The sequence below is a fragment of the Cyprinodon variegatus genome, unplaced genomic scaffold, assembly GCF_000732505.1.
Source record: "Cyprinodon variegatus isolate N-32 unplaced genomic scaffold, C_variegatus-1.0 Scaffold34, whole genome shotgun sequence".
Lineage (NCBI taxonomy): Eukaryota > Metazoa > Chordata > Actinopteri > Cyprinodontiformes > Cyprinodontidae > Cyprinodon > Cyprinodon variegatus.
Window position 1 is genome coordinate 1,989,595 of NW_015150487.1, and position 14,295 is coordinate 2,003,889.

The 14,295-nt window shown below is 39.2% G+C and overlaps 1 protein-coding gene across 2 annotated transcripts in view; it reads left to right on the top strand.

Annotated features, from left to right (window-relative positions):
• Positions 1–12,250, top strand: part of LOC107103357 (CTTNBP2 N-terminal-like protein) — a 19,476-nt gene extending 7,226 nt beyond the window's left edge. Inside the window, exons 3-7 of one of the 2 annotated variants that reach the window (XM_015403033.1) lie at positions 8,635–8,868; positions 9,803–9,910; positions 9,991–10,179; positions 10,262–10,432; positions 10,521–12,249. In XM_015403033.1, the coding sequence (XP_015258519.1) occupies positions 8,635–8,868; positions 9,803–9,910; positions 9,991–10,179; positions 10,262–10,432; positions 10,521–11,426 (1,608 nt within the window). In that variant the 3' untranslated portion in view covers positions 11,427–12,249. Of the gene's footprint in view, positions 1–8,634; positions 8,869–9,802; positions 9,911–9,990; positions 10,180–10,261; positions 10,433–10,520 lie in introns of both variants that reach the window. The other variant, XM_015403040.1, reaches the window with a different exon arrangement.
• Positions 12,251–14,295: the final 2,045 nt, after the last annotated feature.

A 14,295-nucleotide genomic window follows, 5' to 3' on the forward strand; every position in this document is an offset into this window, starting at 1 on the left:
TATATATATATATATATATATATATATATATATAAAATAAAACATTGTTAAATATGCAGAGGATAAAAGCTTTGGATGATATTATTGTAGGTTAAACGATTCACTGTTGGAACATGTATTTCATTAAAAACCAGTGGGGTCCGAATAAAGAAAATCAACAATCAGTAAAGGTTGTTGACTAAAGACATTTTTAATTAGCAATAACAGCATTTAACACTGGAATAAATTCGGTGTTTATGCATCCATGTTATACATTGACTTAAAAAAAAAAAAAAAGAAAGAAAATTTTTCCATTTTAGAATCTAAAGTCTTTTTTGAAGTAGAGAATAACAATCTTTGAGTTTGGTATATAGACTGTTTCCTAATTGACATATTTTATAAAACACCCAAACAGACCGTTTGTTTTATTTTTTATTTGTATGGCTTAATGAGAGTAGTGGGCTTTTAACCAGAGTTTGAATGGAGACAAAGCCATTCTCAAGCACATATCAAGATCAACATTTATGTTTGATTATGGTCATGGTGAGGAATCCTGTTTCGCAGCAGTAGGTTGAGCCAAACATACTGAAAATGTGCAGGGTCATCTTTGAGCACGCCATTTCACCTTTCTGTCACCAGTTCGCCGCGGTTCTTCCAGCAGTCTGCACTTTCTCTGCTATCTTTTTTCCATCGTCTTCTCCTTCTTTCCCATCACCTGGCTTTGCCTGCTGTGACTAAAAGTAGCAGCAGCAGCAGCAACCCAGACTGATACAGCTCATTGGCTAATTTGTAGCCGGAGGGTTTTACCATATTACCAGGAGAAGCAGTGCAAGTCAAGTTAGACACTGCCGCCGGACAACATGCGGTAATAAATGTTTTAAATCAGGTTGGGTCCAGATTAGCCAGCAGGTGGGTCCGGATCCGGACCCTGGTCCGCTAATCCATGACCTGTGATATACATTATAAATGGATCAGCTTCCCATTAACTCTAACCAGCCTCTCTTTCCCTGCATAAGAAATGCATCCCCACAATAAGAATCTGCCACCACCATGTTTTACTATGTGATAATTATCAGGGTGGTGTGCACTGTTATTATTTTTAATATGGCCAAATGGTTCAGCTGATTTCTCAACCCCTCTGAGCACCTTCTTATACTCATTACCTATATCTAGTGCATGGCTTTTGAGAAACTGCTTTCTATGGCTTCCTTTCCACATTGTCCTTTCTTTTTCTTTTAGGAAACTTTTATAAAGTGCATCGATAACCTGAACTGTGGATTTGTGTAGCTCCTCCTGAGTGACAGTGAACCTACTGGGAACTAATGGCTGTTCCTATCTGTCATCTTCGTTTAGTAATTGAACAATACCTCAATTCTTATACAATAGATTGATCAATTCTGTTTATGGAACCATACTTTCCAAAACTTTATCCAAGATCTTACATTGTTCTTTCCTATTTTGCTGTGTTAAGTTGACAAATTTACAAAAAAGGTCAAATAAAGGTCTTTCTCTCTGTGGAAACCATCCTTTGAATTTGTTACAATAGATTGTTGGAAAAAAGCATTTTGCCAATCAACAAAGCAAAAGTAAGGTTCACTGAAGCATGACCGAAAGTAAACAGACATTTTGGCAAAGTGGGCTCCTCAAAGCTTCTCTCATGCAGTGGGGGGATTAATGGGTTCTGTTAATGCTCCTGGGTGGCATTTTAAACTTGGAGGTTTGACTTTGATTGTCGACTTCGATAGGAGAGTTGTATTGTTTATGGTGGGGGGGGGCTAACTGCTTCATGGAATGAAAGTGTTTGTTCCATGTAAGAGGGTTAGAATTATTCTCAACCATCCAAAAATGACCAGTTTATCAAACGTTATCTGAAAAAACTCACTTTTAGAATGTTGTCTGAGTTTGAAATCTAAGAAAACTGTTGTAATATCCTGAGACTGTTGATAATGTAACTCCTCCATCACCGTCAAGATGATCTATCCATTCAAGATAAGCAATGAATACATAGCTCTGCAGAAGATGAGAAGATGCAAGTCTTTACAAGATGCAAGTCCAACCCTTGTTGCCACTGTATGTTTCTCTCTCTGTGTTGCTACATTCCTGGTTTAAAGCAACAAAGTGAAGATGCAGTCAGCAGACCAGAGAAGGAGCTGCAAAGGATTGGTGTGCTGTGTCTAGACCACATTCCTTTATTCCTCAGTGATCTGGCCATCTAAGGCAAGAAAGGAGTTACAGCTCACTGGGTGCTTTATAACTCAACGTGGGCGGAAATCCCAGTGAATAAATGAACACTGGACTTAAGTGGAACTTCAGGGAATTGTTTGATTTGAACAAACTGTTCAACATTAACTCTGTCCACTAAGTCAGTGTCCCATTGATCTGATAAGAATCATTCTGATGGAGTATACATAATAGGATCGAATGCAAAAGGATTTATGTTATAGAACAGTATATGCAATTTCCTCATCATGCATTAAAATTACATTAAAAGAAGAAACACAACCTCACCCATAAGCCAGATCACTCCCTTTCAAGGGGGGCTGGAGCTATTTTACTACAATGATAAGTTTGTAGCTGACTAACTTTGAGACTAATACACATTTATCATATGTCTAGATCTTCTTCTGAGACTCCTTTAGCAGACTATCTACTTTATTCTAATATCCACTGACTACAGCTCTAACCGCATGCCAAAAAGTGCTCAGACAGCCAAAATGCTATTTATGACCCAGTATGTGATTCAGTCTGCCTGGTTTCAACAACAGAAATAGAACGATACATTGCTACTAAAAAGCCTTCAAGACACTTTATCGGCCAAAGTCAAACTCATTACCATACCATACCCAATTTATTTATAAAGCTCTTTCAACACCCAACAGGACCAGTTTGCTATACACAATTATAAAATACAAGTAATAAATCATAAAAACAATAGATAAAGTTGAGTCTAAAAGTATTAATAAAATAAAAAGCAATAATAATTAGAAAAACTCATCATTTGCATTTGCAGCTGACCGCTTAAAAAGGACCTCCAAAAACTCCCTCCAAACCAAGTAAATCACATAAAATCTGTCCTAACTCTGCTGATTTTTTTTTCATCAAATGGTATTTTCATCCAAAAAAAAGTCAGTTTCAGGAATAAATTCAACGTATAGCTTATTTTTTATTTTTTTTAGCTATAAACTTCTTCTCTCTATATTGCATGCCCATATTTGTAAGCTGTACCTGTGCGTATGTGAGGGACCGAGCCAAAAACTCTCAGAAGCACAGGGAAGTCATCGAGGAAAACATTGTAACAAATTTATTAAGCAAAAAACTATTTCAACAAATGACAAAAATCAACGTAATCCAAACCTGACAAAGGAAAATACCTACATAACTGACATACGAGGGAAACTTATATATGGAAAATCATCCCGAAAAGGGCAAAAAATCGTACAGTGTATGCCCGGCTTAAGGAGAACAGTCATGTTTTTGGAGTTTGGGAGGAATCCGGAGTACCCGGAGAGAATCCCCGCCTGCACAGGGAGAACATACAAACTCCATGTAGAAAGACCACGGGCCGGGAATCGAACCCGGAACCTTCTTGCTGCAAAAATAGAATAATTCAAAGTGTGATAAATAGTATTTCAAAGCGTTGCCTTTTGAGCACTGATAGACTTATCACTCACAGCAAACAACAATTTTGAGAAGTATGAACTGTCATGCTGATGTTAGTCATAGAGGATGTGGCACATCACTGTCAGTATCAAATGAGAAACATTAAAATAAATATAGATCACTATGGTTTTTATTTAGTTTCATAAACATTTCATTAAACTTTGTTTTGTTTTTTTTGTTTTTTTAACTTTTCTCAGTCTGGTTGAAAAGATAAAATCATTTTAGTTTTTCTCTGCACATGCTTATGAGTGATTTTCTTTTTCCAATGGAAAAGTATATGAAATTTTTATTTTTTTTTTGTTTCTTTTTAAGTGCTTTGAATTAAATTGTGCAGAAATATCAGTGGAATTCCAACTATCTGCTGTGTTTTTCCCCTTGTGACTCATGTCTGCAGCTGCTTTACACTGTGGCTTTCATAAGGAAGGAAGTGTTTGGCAATGCTTATATTTGGCACACAAAACTCTGCGGCTATCCAGTAGTCACTTTGGTGTTGTGGAAAGGAGAACTCTTTGGGTTCGATTGGAACTCAAACATGGAAATGTGACTTTAATTAACCGTCAAATTCACATGCTGTGGTTGACTGTGGCTTCCAAGTAGAGCTACTTTCAGCAGCTTTACTCTTTTTGTTTAGCAGTCACTGTTAAAGTAGGCAGATAGACTGTGGCCTGAGATTTATAATCTGAATGGGTTAAGTACCATTAATGATGCATTGTTTTATTTTTTTAGCTGGAGTTGCTATTAGCAGCTTCCTCTTTCTCCTGCCAATAAAGTTAAAGACAAATATGGAGCGGTTGGACATTTTGGAAGCTTGACAAAACAGCTTTTGGAAGATCTCAGCCTCCAGAAAAAAAAAGCATTTTGGTTAGCCTCTCCTTTGGTTTTACACAGATCTTGTTCCGACTGTTGCACATCAGAAGGATTCCAGGCATGTGTCAGCAAAAGATAAGCTGGAAACGGTACAACTGCAGCTTCCCATGCAGACATGCTGAGGTTGCCAAGAACTGAAGCCAACAAACAAAGCATGAATAATGGGGCTAGACTGTGATGCAGACCTGAGAGCATATGACTGTTTTATTGTATGATGTCATGAAAATGTAAGTGCTAAGTGTTGAAACATTTCCTTTTTTTAAATGTAATTCCCAACGAACATTTCCTGAAAGTGAAGGATTGGTGTGGAGAAAAAACTCTACGAGTGCAGGAGTTCTACATGAATTATTGAAACTAGTCTTTGGTTTTTAGCTCTACCTGTAAAGTGGCACTTTAGTCCGTCACTGCTGGGAGCAGGGAGTGGCAGAAAGCCAAGTTTCTTCACTAATCTCTTATAACTTTTATCTGTGATACTGATGTATTTCTGACTAATGTTTTTGGAGAAGACACCATATGCAAAAGTTACAATAACTAGTAGTCAGAGTCTGAAAAAGAACCTGAAAACTGAACCAGTCTGACTGTGTGATCTGGTTGAATTGTCCCTGTTTTAATACCTCATGGTTGTGAACTGGCACTATATAAATAAACTGAATTGAACAACATGCATCCCAGTTACTAAGGTTCTTGGTTGTCACATTTTTTTCCCTTTTATGCTCACATTTGTGCGGCATTTCTTAATACTCCTGGATGCCATGAGTTTTTCTTTTTCCCCCTCTCTGTGCCGTTTTATTCTCTCTCACACAGTTGTTGGCAGACTGGATCAAATAACAGCAGCATAGCCTCCAGGCTGAGCCTTTCTCTTCTCGTTTTTGGCTGGGCCAATACTGACAATGTAGGAAATGACAAGCCCAAAGCTTCTGATCTGTCTTGAACTTTGGTTCTCTTTCAGCGCTCATTCATCATTCCTCCCCGCACTTCCCATTTATCAGTGAAGCTCAAGCAGTTTCAGAAATTCAGGTGAATCATTTTATCCTGATTGGACCTTTAACCTTCTTTAGCTTTGGTCGTCAAAGCAGGCTTCCGTCTCCAATTTATTCCTCATTTGATCTTTGGAACAAAGGCTTCACTAAAACTATTTAAATCACTGTTAATTATTTCCCTGAGTGGGATTTAGAAGGTTGTTCCCTCCTTTACCATCCTCATTACTGTTTGGGCACATGTAGTGGCAAGATAAGCTGAATTCTTTATTCTGCCTTGTTTGTTTGATGTAACACACATTTTCATTGGTCTATGACTCTTAAACATCACCGCAAGGGAAGTTTTAATCCATTCTCCCTGGCAGAGATGATTGAATTAAACCACAAGCGAGAGTTTTGAGAAGAATATTTTAGATTCTTCTGGATAATCTTAATTGGATTTATTCCAGAATTTTGCCTGGTCTTTCCAAAACATTTTGTTGCTGTTTTTGTTGTAAATCACGCTTTTAATTGTTGGCAAACCTAATAGTGATTAAGCTAAAGATCCTTTACTGATGGCTGGATATTGTTGAGTGATTTTATATCAGATAATGAATGTATAAATCCCTAAGGGCTCCAGGAGGCAAATCATCTCTACCGCCACCATGTTTGACTTTTTATTCTCTGTTTGGTCTCTGTTTTAGAACTCTTTGACTTTTGCCCAATCTCTGCCAAGTGATTTTTGCAGCGCTTTAGATGAGGTTCTGGGTTGTTTGAAAAACTTCTTAATGGATTTCATTTGAACTCTCCTGGTGAGGTTCACTACTGCTGTATGTTTTCACAGGTATGGATTAATGCTGCGTTCACACCGAACACAGCAGGAGCAGCGAGTTTACATGCAAAGTCAATGGTTGACGCGCGTCAAGGTGCAGCAAAATGTCCCGCAGCGCATCTGAGCAGCTGAAGCAGCTCGTCGGGAGCGTTAAAACATATTGAAACTAGTTTATTCCCCCTGATCACAGCAAATATAGCTGCAAGGCAAAGAAAGGATAAAATAGCTCTGCCCAACGCGCGTCAGACCCACTTTTCCACCGCGCAGCCAGAGCAGCAAAGCTGTTTCAGCTGCGCGTCAGAACTAAACTGGTACAAGCAGCGAAAAGGAAGCAGCAAATGCGTTATTGCTGCTCCTACTGCGTTCGGTGTGAATGCAGCTTAAGGCTTTCACTCTGATCAGCTGATGTCCCAAAGTCTTAGAAATGTGTACCTCTTACAGCAATGATGGATTTCAATAACTGTGTGTTTATTATTTAGACGTTTCTTATACTTAACAGATTAATTATCATTTATTCTCATCCAGTAACACATACCATGGTTTGTGTTGTGAAATCTGAGAGCTGAGATAAAAAAAAAAAAAAACTTTTTTAGTCAATATGAGATTTAGCAAGTGGGCAGGGCTGTTATTTTTCCCCAGTTGGCTTTGGATGATAATTAAAATCATAATTTCTAAAACCACTTAGTGATTTAACCACATTATTTTCATTCAATACATATCGTATCGTGTTTATCAATAACAGTCAATTCTCAAAGCTGCAATATCTGTATCATATCGGAATTGAAAAAGTTGTATAGGAAAGCTTTTTTCTCATCATTTCAGATCTATAACCTGGTACCAGATTCAACTGGTCAGACCTCAAAGAAAAACTTCATTTTGTTTTCTTAAACATCCTTACCAGCTGTCTGAAACTCTTTTTTAGGGATGATATATATCTCCAAACTGTTTCTCGTTGTTAATAGTTAATGCGTTCCTCATGTAGAGTTGATAAATTTTGCATTATAATGCGGATAAACTGATTCAGGGGTCAGGTGTTTTCCCTATAAAAGTAGATCCACATTTAATCTAGCTTCTTTTAATTCTATATTATTTTAATGCCAGATATAATTTCTCTTTTAGCTAATAAAATTCTATAAAGTGCCTGGAGGATGGTGAAGAAGTAATGCAGGATATCATGTGATACTAAAGGTGAAGAGATCTATTGTATTGGAGAGAAAGAAGAAGGTTGGTGGGGGGAAAAAAACAGATGTACCACAAACTTAAATTTAAACAACTGAATGGCTTCATATGGCAACACAGAGGTCTATCTCCATTCTTCTTGACTCCAGTGTCATTCCTAACGCCAGTTTGGTGTCAGTCCTTTGGAACTCTATGATCCACTCTGCCAGGGAGGATAGAGTGTCTCCTCTAATCTCCTTATCCTTCTTTGTTGAAATCTTACCAGGACACAGCAATGCTGCAGGCCTACTCCATCTTTCTCTCCTCACTCACACTTCACTCCACACCCCCCCTTTTCCACTGCAGGCCTAGAGACATCCGCTGAATCTGAAAAGTCTTGCCTCCATTATCTCTCCTTTGTCATGCGTTAAACAGACAGCAGGTCCACCTTGGACAAAGGCCAGCCTGAAGCAGCTGTCCTGCTAAAGATAGACAGATACACACCATCTGTTGCTCCTTCCTCTGCTCAGCACCATGTCTCTTGTTTTTTTTTTTACGCGTTTCCTCTCTGTGCTGATTTAGATCTCTCGAGTCATTCGTAATGGCGATTATGATGAGTTGGTTGCAAAATGTCATTTCCTCTTTTAATGAAACCCTATCAAAAACCAACTTCTGTTATCCTAAGACACTAACTACTTATTTTTGTATGATCAATTAACATTGTTACTGTGGAAAAGGGTTGATGTGTACTGCTTCATGCAGTTAAGTAGTCTGTTAAAGACTTTACTTCAACTGGAATTCCTCCTCTTAACACTCATCATATCATAGTTTTAAGGTTCTATAAAATCCTTGGTAAGTTAAAAACCAGCTGCACAGTACATTCATTAAATAGGTTTTGGCAAGACATCTGCACACACAGAAAGGTGCAGATTGCTCCCATTCCCAGGACCTAAAGGCATATTTGTGTCTGCAAGAACCTAGTAAAATCTGCTTTGAGAAAGCAGTGAAGAAATGAAGTCAGAGTGTGTGCAAAACATCTGCTTAAAAGGTATTCCAATGTTTATACATAGAGTTTAACTGTTCCCTTTGGGTCTCAGATACCTTAGCCTAAGAGCAGAGTGACACCAAGTTACTAAATCTGTGTAAATAAAAGCCTGACTCCTTTCTTTGTCTTCTTCTCAGGCCCAGTGTAAAGAACTGTTTATCCAGGAGCGCTATGGAAGGTATGACCTCAGCGACCCCTTCCAGGCTTTGCAGAGAGACAGTGAAATTGTCGGCAGCCCAAATAAGGAGCCTGGCTGTTCCTCCTCTGCCTCCAACCCTCTGGTGGTTCTCAAACTGGTGGTGAGCCACTGCAGGAGGATGCAAGAGAAGATGCTTGCCCAGCTGGCCGCAGCTGAGAGCAGACACAGAAGGGTGAGCTTTAAGAAATTCCACAACTACAGTAGCTCCAGATGCAGAAACTGGAGAACTTGGAATTATTTCATTTGGAAGCAAATGGGTAAAACGTCAACAAACTATAAAAACCGTGCATCGCTTATGTAAATGAAACAAAATCACTCAAAAACAAAGCTAGCTGAAGCTGTTCATTTGGCTGCAGAATTTTTGATAGAAAAATAAACATATTGTTTTACACATGTGAGTCGTGGTACCGTTTCTCTAACAAACTAATGCAGCAACTGCCTGATACAGGGCGCAGTTATCCCCTACAGCAAGGTCAAATGGGAAGAAAACAATGATAGTAAAAGGATTTTATGGAACCTAATTAGGGATGGACCAAAACGAATATTCTTGGCTGAGATCGCAAACCAAAAAAACGAGGAAACAACCGAAAACCAGAATAACAAGCAAAATTATCTCTTACTTCAGTGCTTTTCTTAGCGCTTTCAACGTTTCTGCGTGCTGGGTGTGCTGTGTCCTTGTGATCCTATTATTTTCGGTGCATCCCCTAAACTTAATGATTAACTCTATATATTTTTTCACCAGCCTTTTTTTGTTGCCCCTCGATGATTATATGAGATACATTCTTTAAATGTCTATGTCTTTAACCTTTACAAAATGAAACATCTTTTGTCTGCTTGTCTGAAGCCATAAATGTTACCTGATCCTTTGAAGAAAGAAATGTCATCATTTGTGATTCATATCTCCTGTCTGAAATTTGTTGTCATATTAAAAGATGCACTGCTTTCTCTTTTTTTTCAAGGCTCTAAGATGATCATAACTATTTTGCAAAAGTAGATAAATATTCTGTGGGATGTTTTCAGAAAACCATAATACTTTTAGCCAATGTTGAAGCTCCAAAGAGCCACAGGTGCCAAATACCTTTCTTTCTATGTCATGTTTCCTTTAGGTTATTGCAGACCTGGAGGAGGAAAAGAGGAGGCATGCTGAGGACACTGCAGAGGGAGATGATGTCACTTACATCCTGGAAAAGGAGAGGGAGCGCCTTCAACAACAGGTACTTTTTTCAAAGATATTTACCTCAGCCAGGAACAATGACTGACAGCTTTTGATGGTGCATGTTCACTTTGCTTGCAGCTGGAGTTTGAGCGCAGTCAGGTCCGTCGGATAGAGAAGGAGCAACGCCGGGTTATTGAGCAGCTCGAAGAGGAACGATCTCAGCACAAGCAGCTCTCCTGTGCTCTGGCCAAAGAGTGCAAGTGGGCGAGTTCCCGGGCTTTGGAGGAAGGTCACCGGTTGACTGAGCTGAACCGCAAACTGGACAAGGTTCTAACATTTTGAATCCAAGTCCATTATCCTTTTGTTAATTTTTTAAACAGTTTGTGTTGCTTTATTTTTTGTTTTTTAGGAAAAAGATGTCTGTCAGGCTCTGCGAAAGGAGCTGGAGGAGGAAAGGATGAAAGCTCTGAGGATGGAGGCGAGGGTGGAGGAGCAGCTTGCAGAGTTCGACACTGAGCGGGAACAGCTTCGCTCACGGCTGAAGAAGGAAGAAGCTCATTGTTTTGATCTACAACAACAGGTGTGAACACTGTGGCAAACTGTACCTTGTGATGGTGAACTCTTATTCATTTATTATGGCTCACAGAAATCATCTCATTTCTGATCAGGTGGAGGAGCTTAAGAGGAGGCTGGGAGAAGTGGGAGGAGCCTGTATCAGGCAGGATGTAACAGAAAGAGAGCCGGCTACAGCTGTGGACAACATGAAGGTGGGAGACACTGAGGAGGATGGCCTGTCTGAACAGCCAAAACCTGGTCCTCTTTGTCCAGGGGAGACAAATGGGCTTTATACACCAAACATTTCCTGTCAGAATGGAAATGAGTATCCGTCTCCTCATCAGACACAAACGTCGCTTTCCCTCAGCAGTGCCACACTCCCCGCTCACAGTCATTCCTCGCCCTGCACTTCGCCCGTTCTGGTCAAACGCTGCACAGGCAGCGTGAGCCAGGGAAGCTATCAGTCTCCATACCAGGCTGGGATCAACCAGCGTTTCCATGCAGCTCGCCACAAGTTCCAGGGTTCCTCAGAGCCAGATTCCCAGTCCCAGCCTGCTCAGCCTGTCCCTGCGCTCTCACCAAAAGAGCTCTGTCCCCTGCCCAGCAGCCCCCCTCCTGAAGCCAGCCCAGTCAAGCAGTTGGCCCGGAGCACAGTCACTCAGGTCCTGTCCCGTTTTACCTCTGTCCAGCAGAGCGCCACCATGAAACACAGCGCAACAAACAACTCCCCATTTGGCACAGACTACCGCAGCCTTGCAGCCCCCCTGTCTCCTGTTGCTGGGAGGGCCGCAGGGGCAGTTCCTCAGGCGGTCAGATCACCAACCATCACCAGGGTGGAAAGGGGAAACCCTCCACCCATCCCTCCTAAGAAACCTGGTCTCACCCAGGCTCCTTTATCTCCAGCAGCAGCGGCGAAATCCGGCAGCCATTTTTCTGAGAGCCCTCTGTCTGGTAGCTGTGGTCTGAGCTCGAGCCAGGACGGCGTCAAAGAACTGGACATGGTGGTCTCCTCTAATTAACTCTTTAGATCAGATCCTACTTTCACTGCAGGATCATCTAATTGTTATAACCGACTTGTACATGAGGATTTATAGAAGTTCAATATCGCCTAGAAAAAAAATTCTGTGTATTTATAAGATGTATTTTAAATATAAGCAGAGGATATACTTTAGTTGGAGATGAGGAACAAAATGACTTCAAACTGTTTTTTTTTCCCAATAAATATTATATTGCATAGAAAAGATTATAGACTGAGCTGTCAGTCAGTGAAGTGTGTTTCTCATTAATATTTTATATTAAAACATTGCTAAATGTTACACATTCTTGCTTCTGTTTACTTATATGGTCTTAATTCTGTCATCAATTATTGCCAATTTATCACTTATGTCATCTGTATTAATTGATGCTCTTCTTCTCTTAATGTTACATAGTGGTTATAAGAGACTGATAACCAGCAGGTACGGTTGGAGATTTTTCATGTTCAGATGAATGCCTTGATCAATTATAAGAATGCAGTGTTATTTAACTGGCAGCTTTTGCTCTAAGTGGTTTCATGTTTCTTCTATCATGTTTGTTTCACATACTTTACAATCATTTTGCTGGAAAGTGACATATTTAATAAACTCTTCTTAATTACACCTTTTGTGTGCGGTCTGGATACGGTTGGAAGCCTTTGTGTTTTTTTACCCTTACCTTCACTCTTACACGTATATTAAGTTAAGTGAGATTGGAAGCTCGGATTTGAATGAACATAGAACCTTGGTGTTTAAACTGCATCACCACTAAGATGAACTGGGGATTGGTCTATGAGGTGACTGTCTGTATGACAACTGCATGGATGTTACAAGAAATGCCTATACAGGGCTTAAGGAAGTAAATTAATAAAGTATTTTAGTTCATTTACACCAGCAAACTGAAAAGGTTTAACTATCAGTCCAAATATATTATATATCAATATGTTATATTCACTATAAATCATATTTGTTATATTGTAAGGAAAAATACTGCATAAGTAATAGGTCATCTCTTTGATAGTTGTACTGCCCCTTAAAGTCCACCAGAGGTCACTCTTTCATAGTTTTTTTTGCAGGGTTCACTATTTCCTTTTTCTAATTTTAGAAATGAAATATTTTTTGTCATAGTGTTGTATTATACTCTTTATGTTGTACGATTGAATTCTACTTGTATTTTGAATTTTAACATTTCAGTTCTCTTGCAAACAGTTCAGGATGTTTACCGAGTTGTTAATCTTAATCCAACCAAGATTGAAAGATGCAATTCCACTTGAGGAAACATGCAACTCAACTGTTTTTGTTTTTAACTCCTTTTTCCTCATTTTCTTGGAAATTGTGAGAAGCACTCCTCTTTGAGGAAGTATGTTTTCCTGTTGGAAATCTTTGTTTTATTGCTGAAATCAAAAGCAGCTTTTTGTTTGCAAGGAATTGTGAAATCCAAAAAGCTGACTGAAATGTTTTGGGGGTTTTTAACTTTTGCTCAGTGTTGCTACAACCAGTAAACAGTACTTGTGTGGTATGCTGCTAAAAGTAATTCTACTTAAAGAAGAAAAATTAACGAGGATTAGTCAGCAATGTCAGAGCACATATTGTTTCTGTGTTTCCTTCGCACACACACCCACACAGGCACTTGCTGACTTGGCTTTTCCGATACATTGAATCCCCCTCCTGGCTCTTGGGGAACAGGGTTAGCTGGTTAACGGAACGGGTCACCTCTCTTTCATTCAGCTCACCTAATTAACATTCCAGTGTAGGACAGCAAAGCTGCATCCCAAATCCAGAACAGGCACGCCTAGTCGTTCTGCAAAGCCTCATCTTCTCAGCTTCTCAGGCCTCCATAAACACAAGCTCACACTGATGAGCTGTAAGAACAGCTCTTTGAACATTTCAGCAGCTTTTGTATTTGACATGAAGTCTATTTGTGTACAGCAACAAGTAGATATTGACTAAATAGTCTTTAGGGTGCAATACTGGAGCATTGAGGATCAGACTATGGTGGATGAGTAAAATCCAAAAGCAAAAAAAAAAAAAACTAATTTTATTACATTTTACAAATATTTTATAAGACAGAGTAAAGACCCAAGGTTTCAAAACAGATAAACCGTTACTCAAATACTGCTAAATAATAAACCTAATTCTCTCTGTAGGTCTGGTAACAATAGAACAAACACATGTGTGCATAACTTTAGTCGGTATATTACATGAAATCCTAAGAAAAAGCTAAAGGTTTGATAAGATTTAAGAGAAAGTGAGATCCAAATTCAGAGATAAATATTCCCAACTGTGGAGGAACAAACAGTTATGGCCTGAAACAAATGTCAGTATGTAGCAAACATATGAAGGTATAATGCTAGTTTAAAAGTTTGAATTGTTTTTGTTATTACTGGAGATGTTGTGAGAGGTTCAAGAATTATGAAGGGATGCTTTTGCAAAGCACTATAAATACATATAGATGAAGCTGAGCTTTATGGATTGCTACAAATTGCTGCAGATCTTCTAAGTACTGTCTTGGTCTGCAATGTAATTTTTCTGTAATTGAAGTTGTGAATCTGAGGTCAAGGAAGGAGCAAAAAACCTTTTAGGAGTTAAACTATTTAATCATTAAGAGACTCATATGGAGACAAGTTTGCAATTATTGATATGAATTAATATAAAGATATTGGTGCTCAGACCTAGAGCCAAGTAGTGCTGATGAAGGGAAAGATTTACTGTAATGGTGACTGGAAGTGGAAGGAGGAAGGTGGATGAATTTGGTAGGAGGTAAACCGGGGCAGTAAAGGGGGCATAGATGGGTTGGAAGGCAGACACACATAACAGTAAAGAGGTACCTGATAAGGGAGAGTCCTAGATGCTATTGACTGTTTAGGAGGATTGG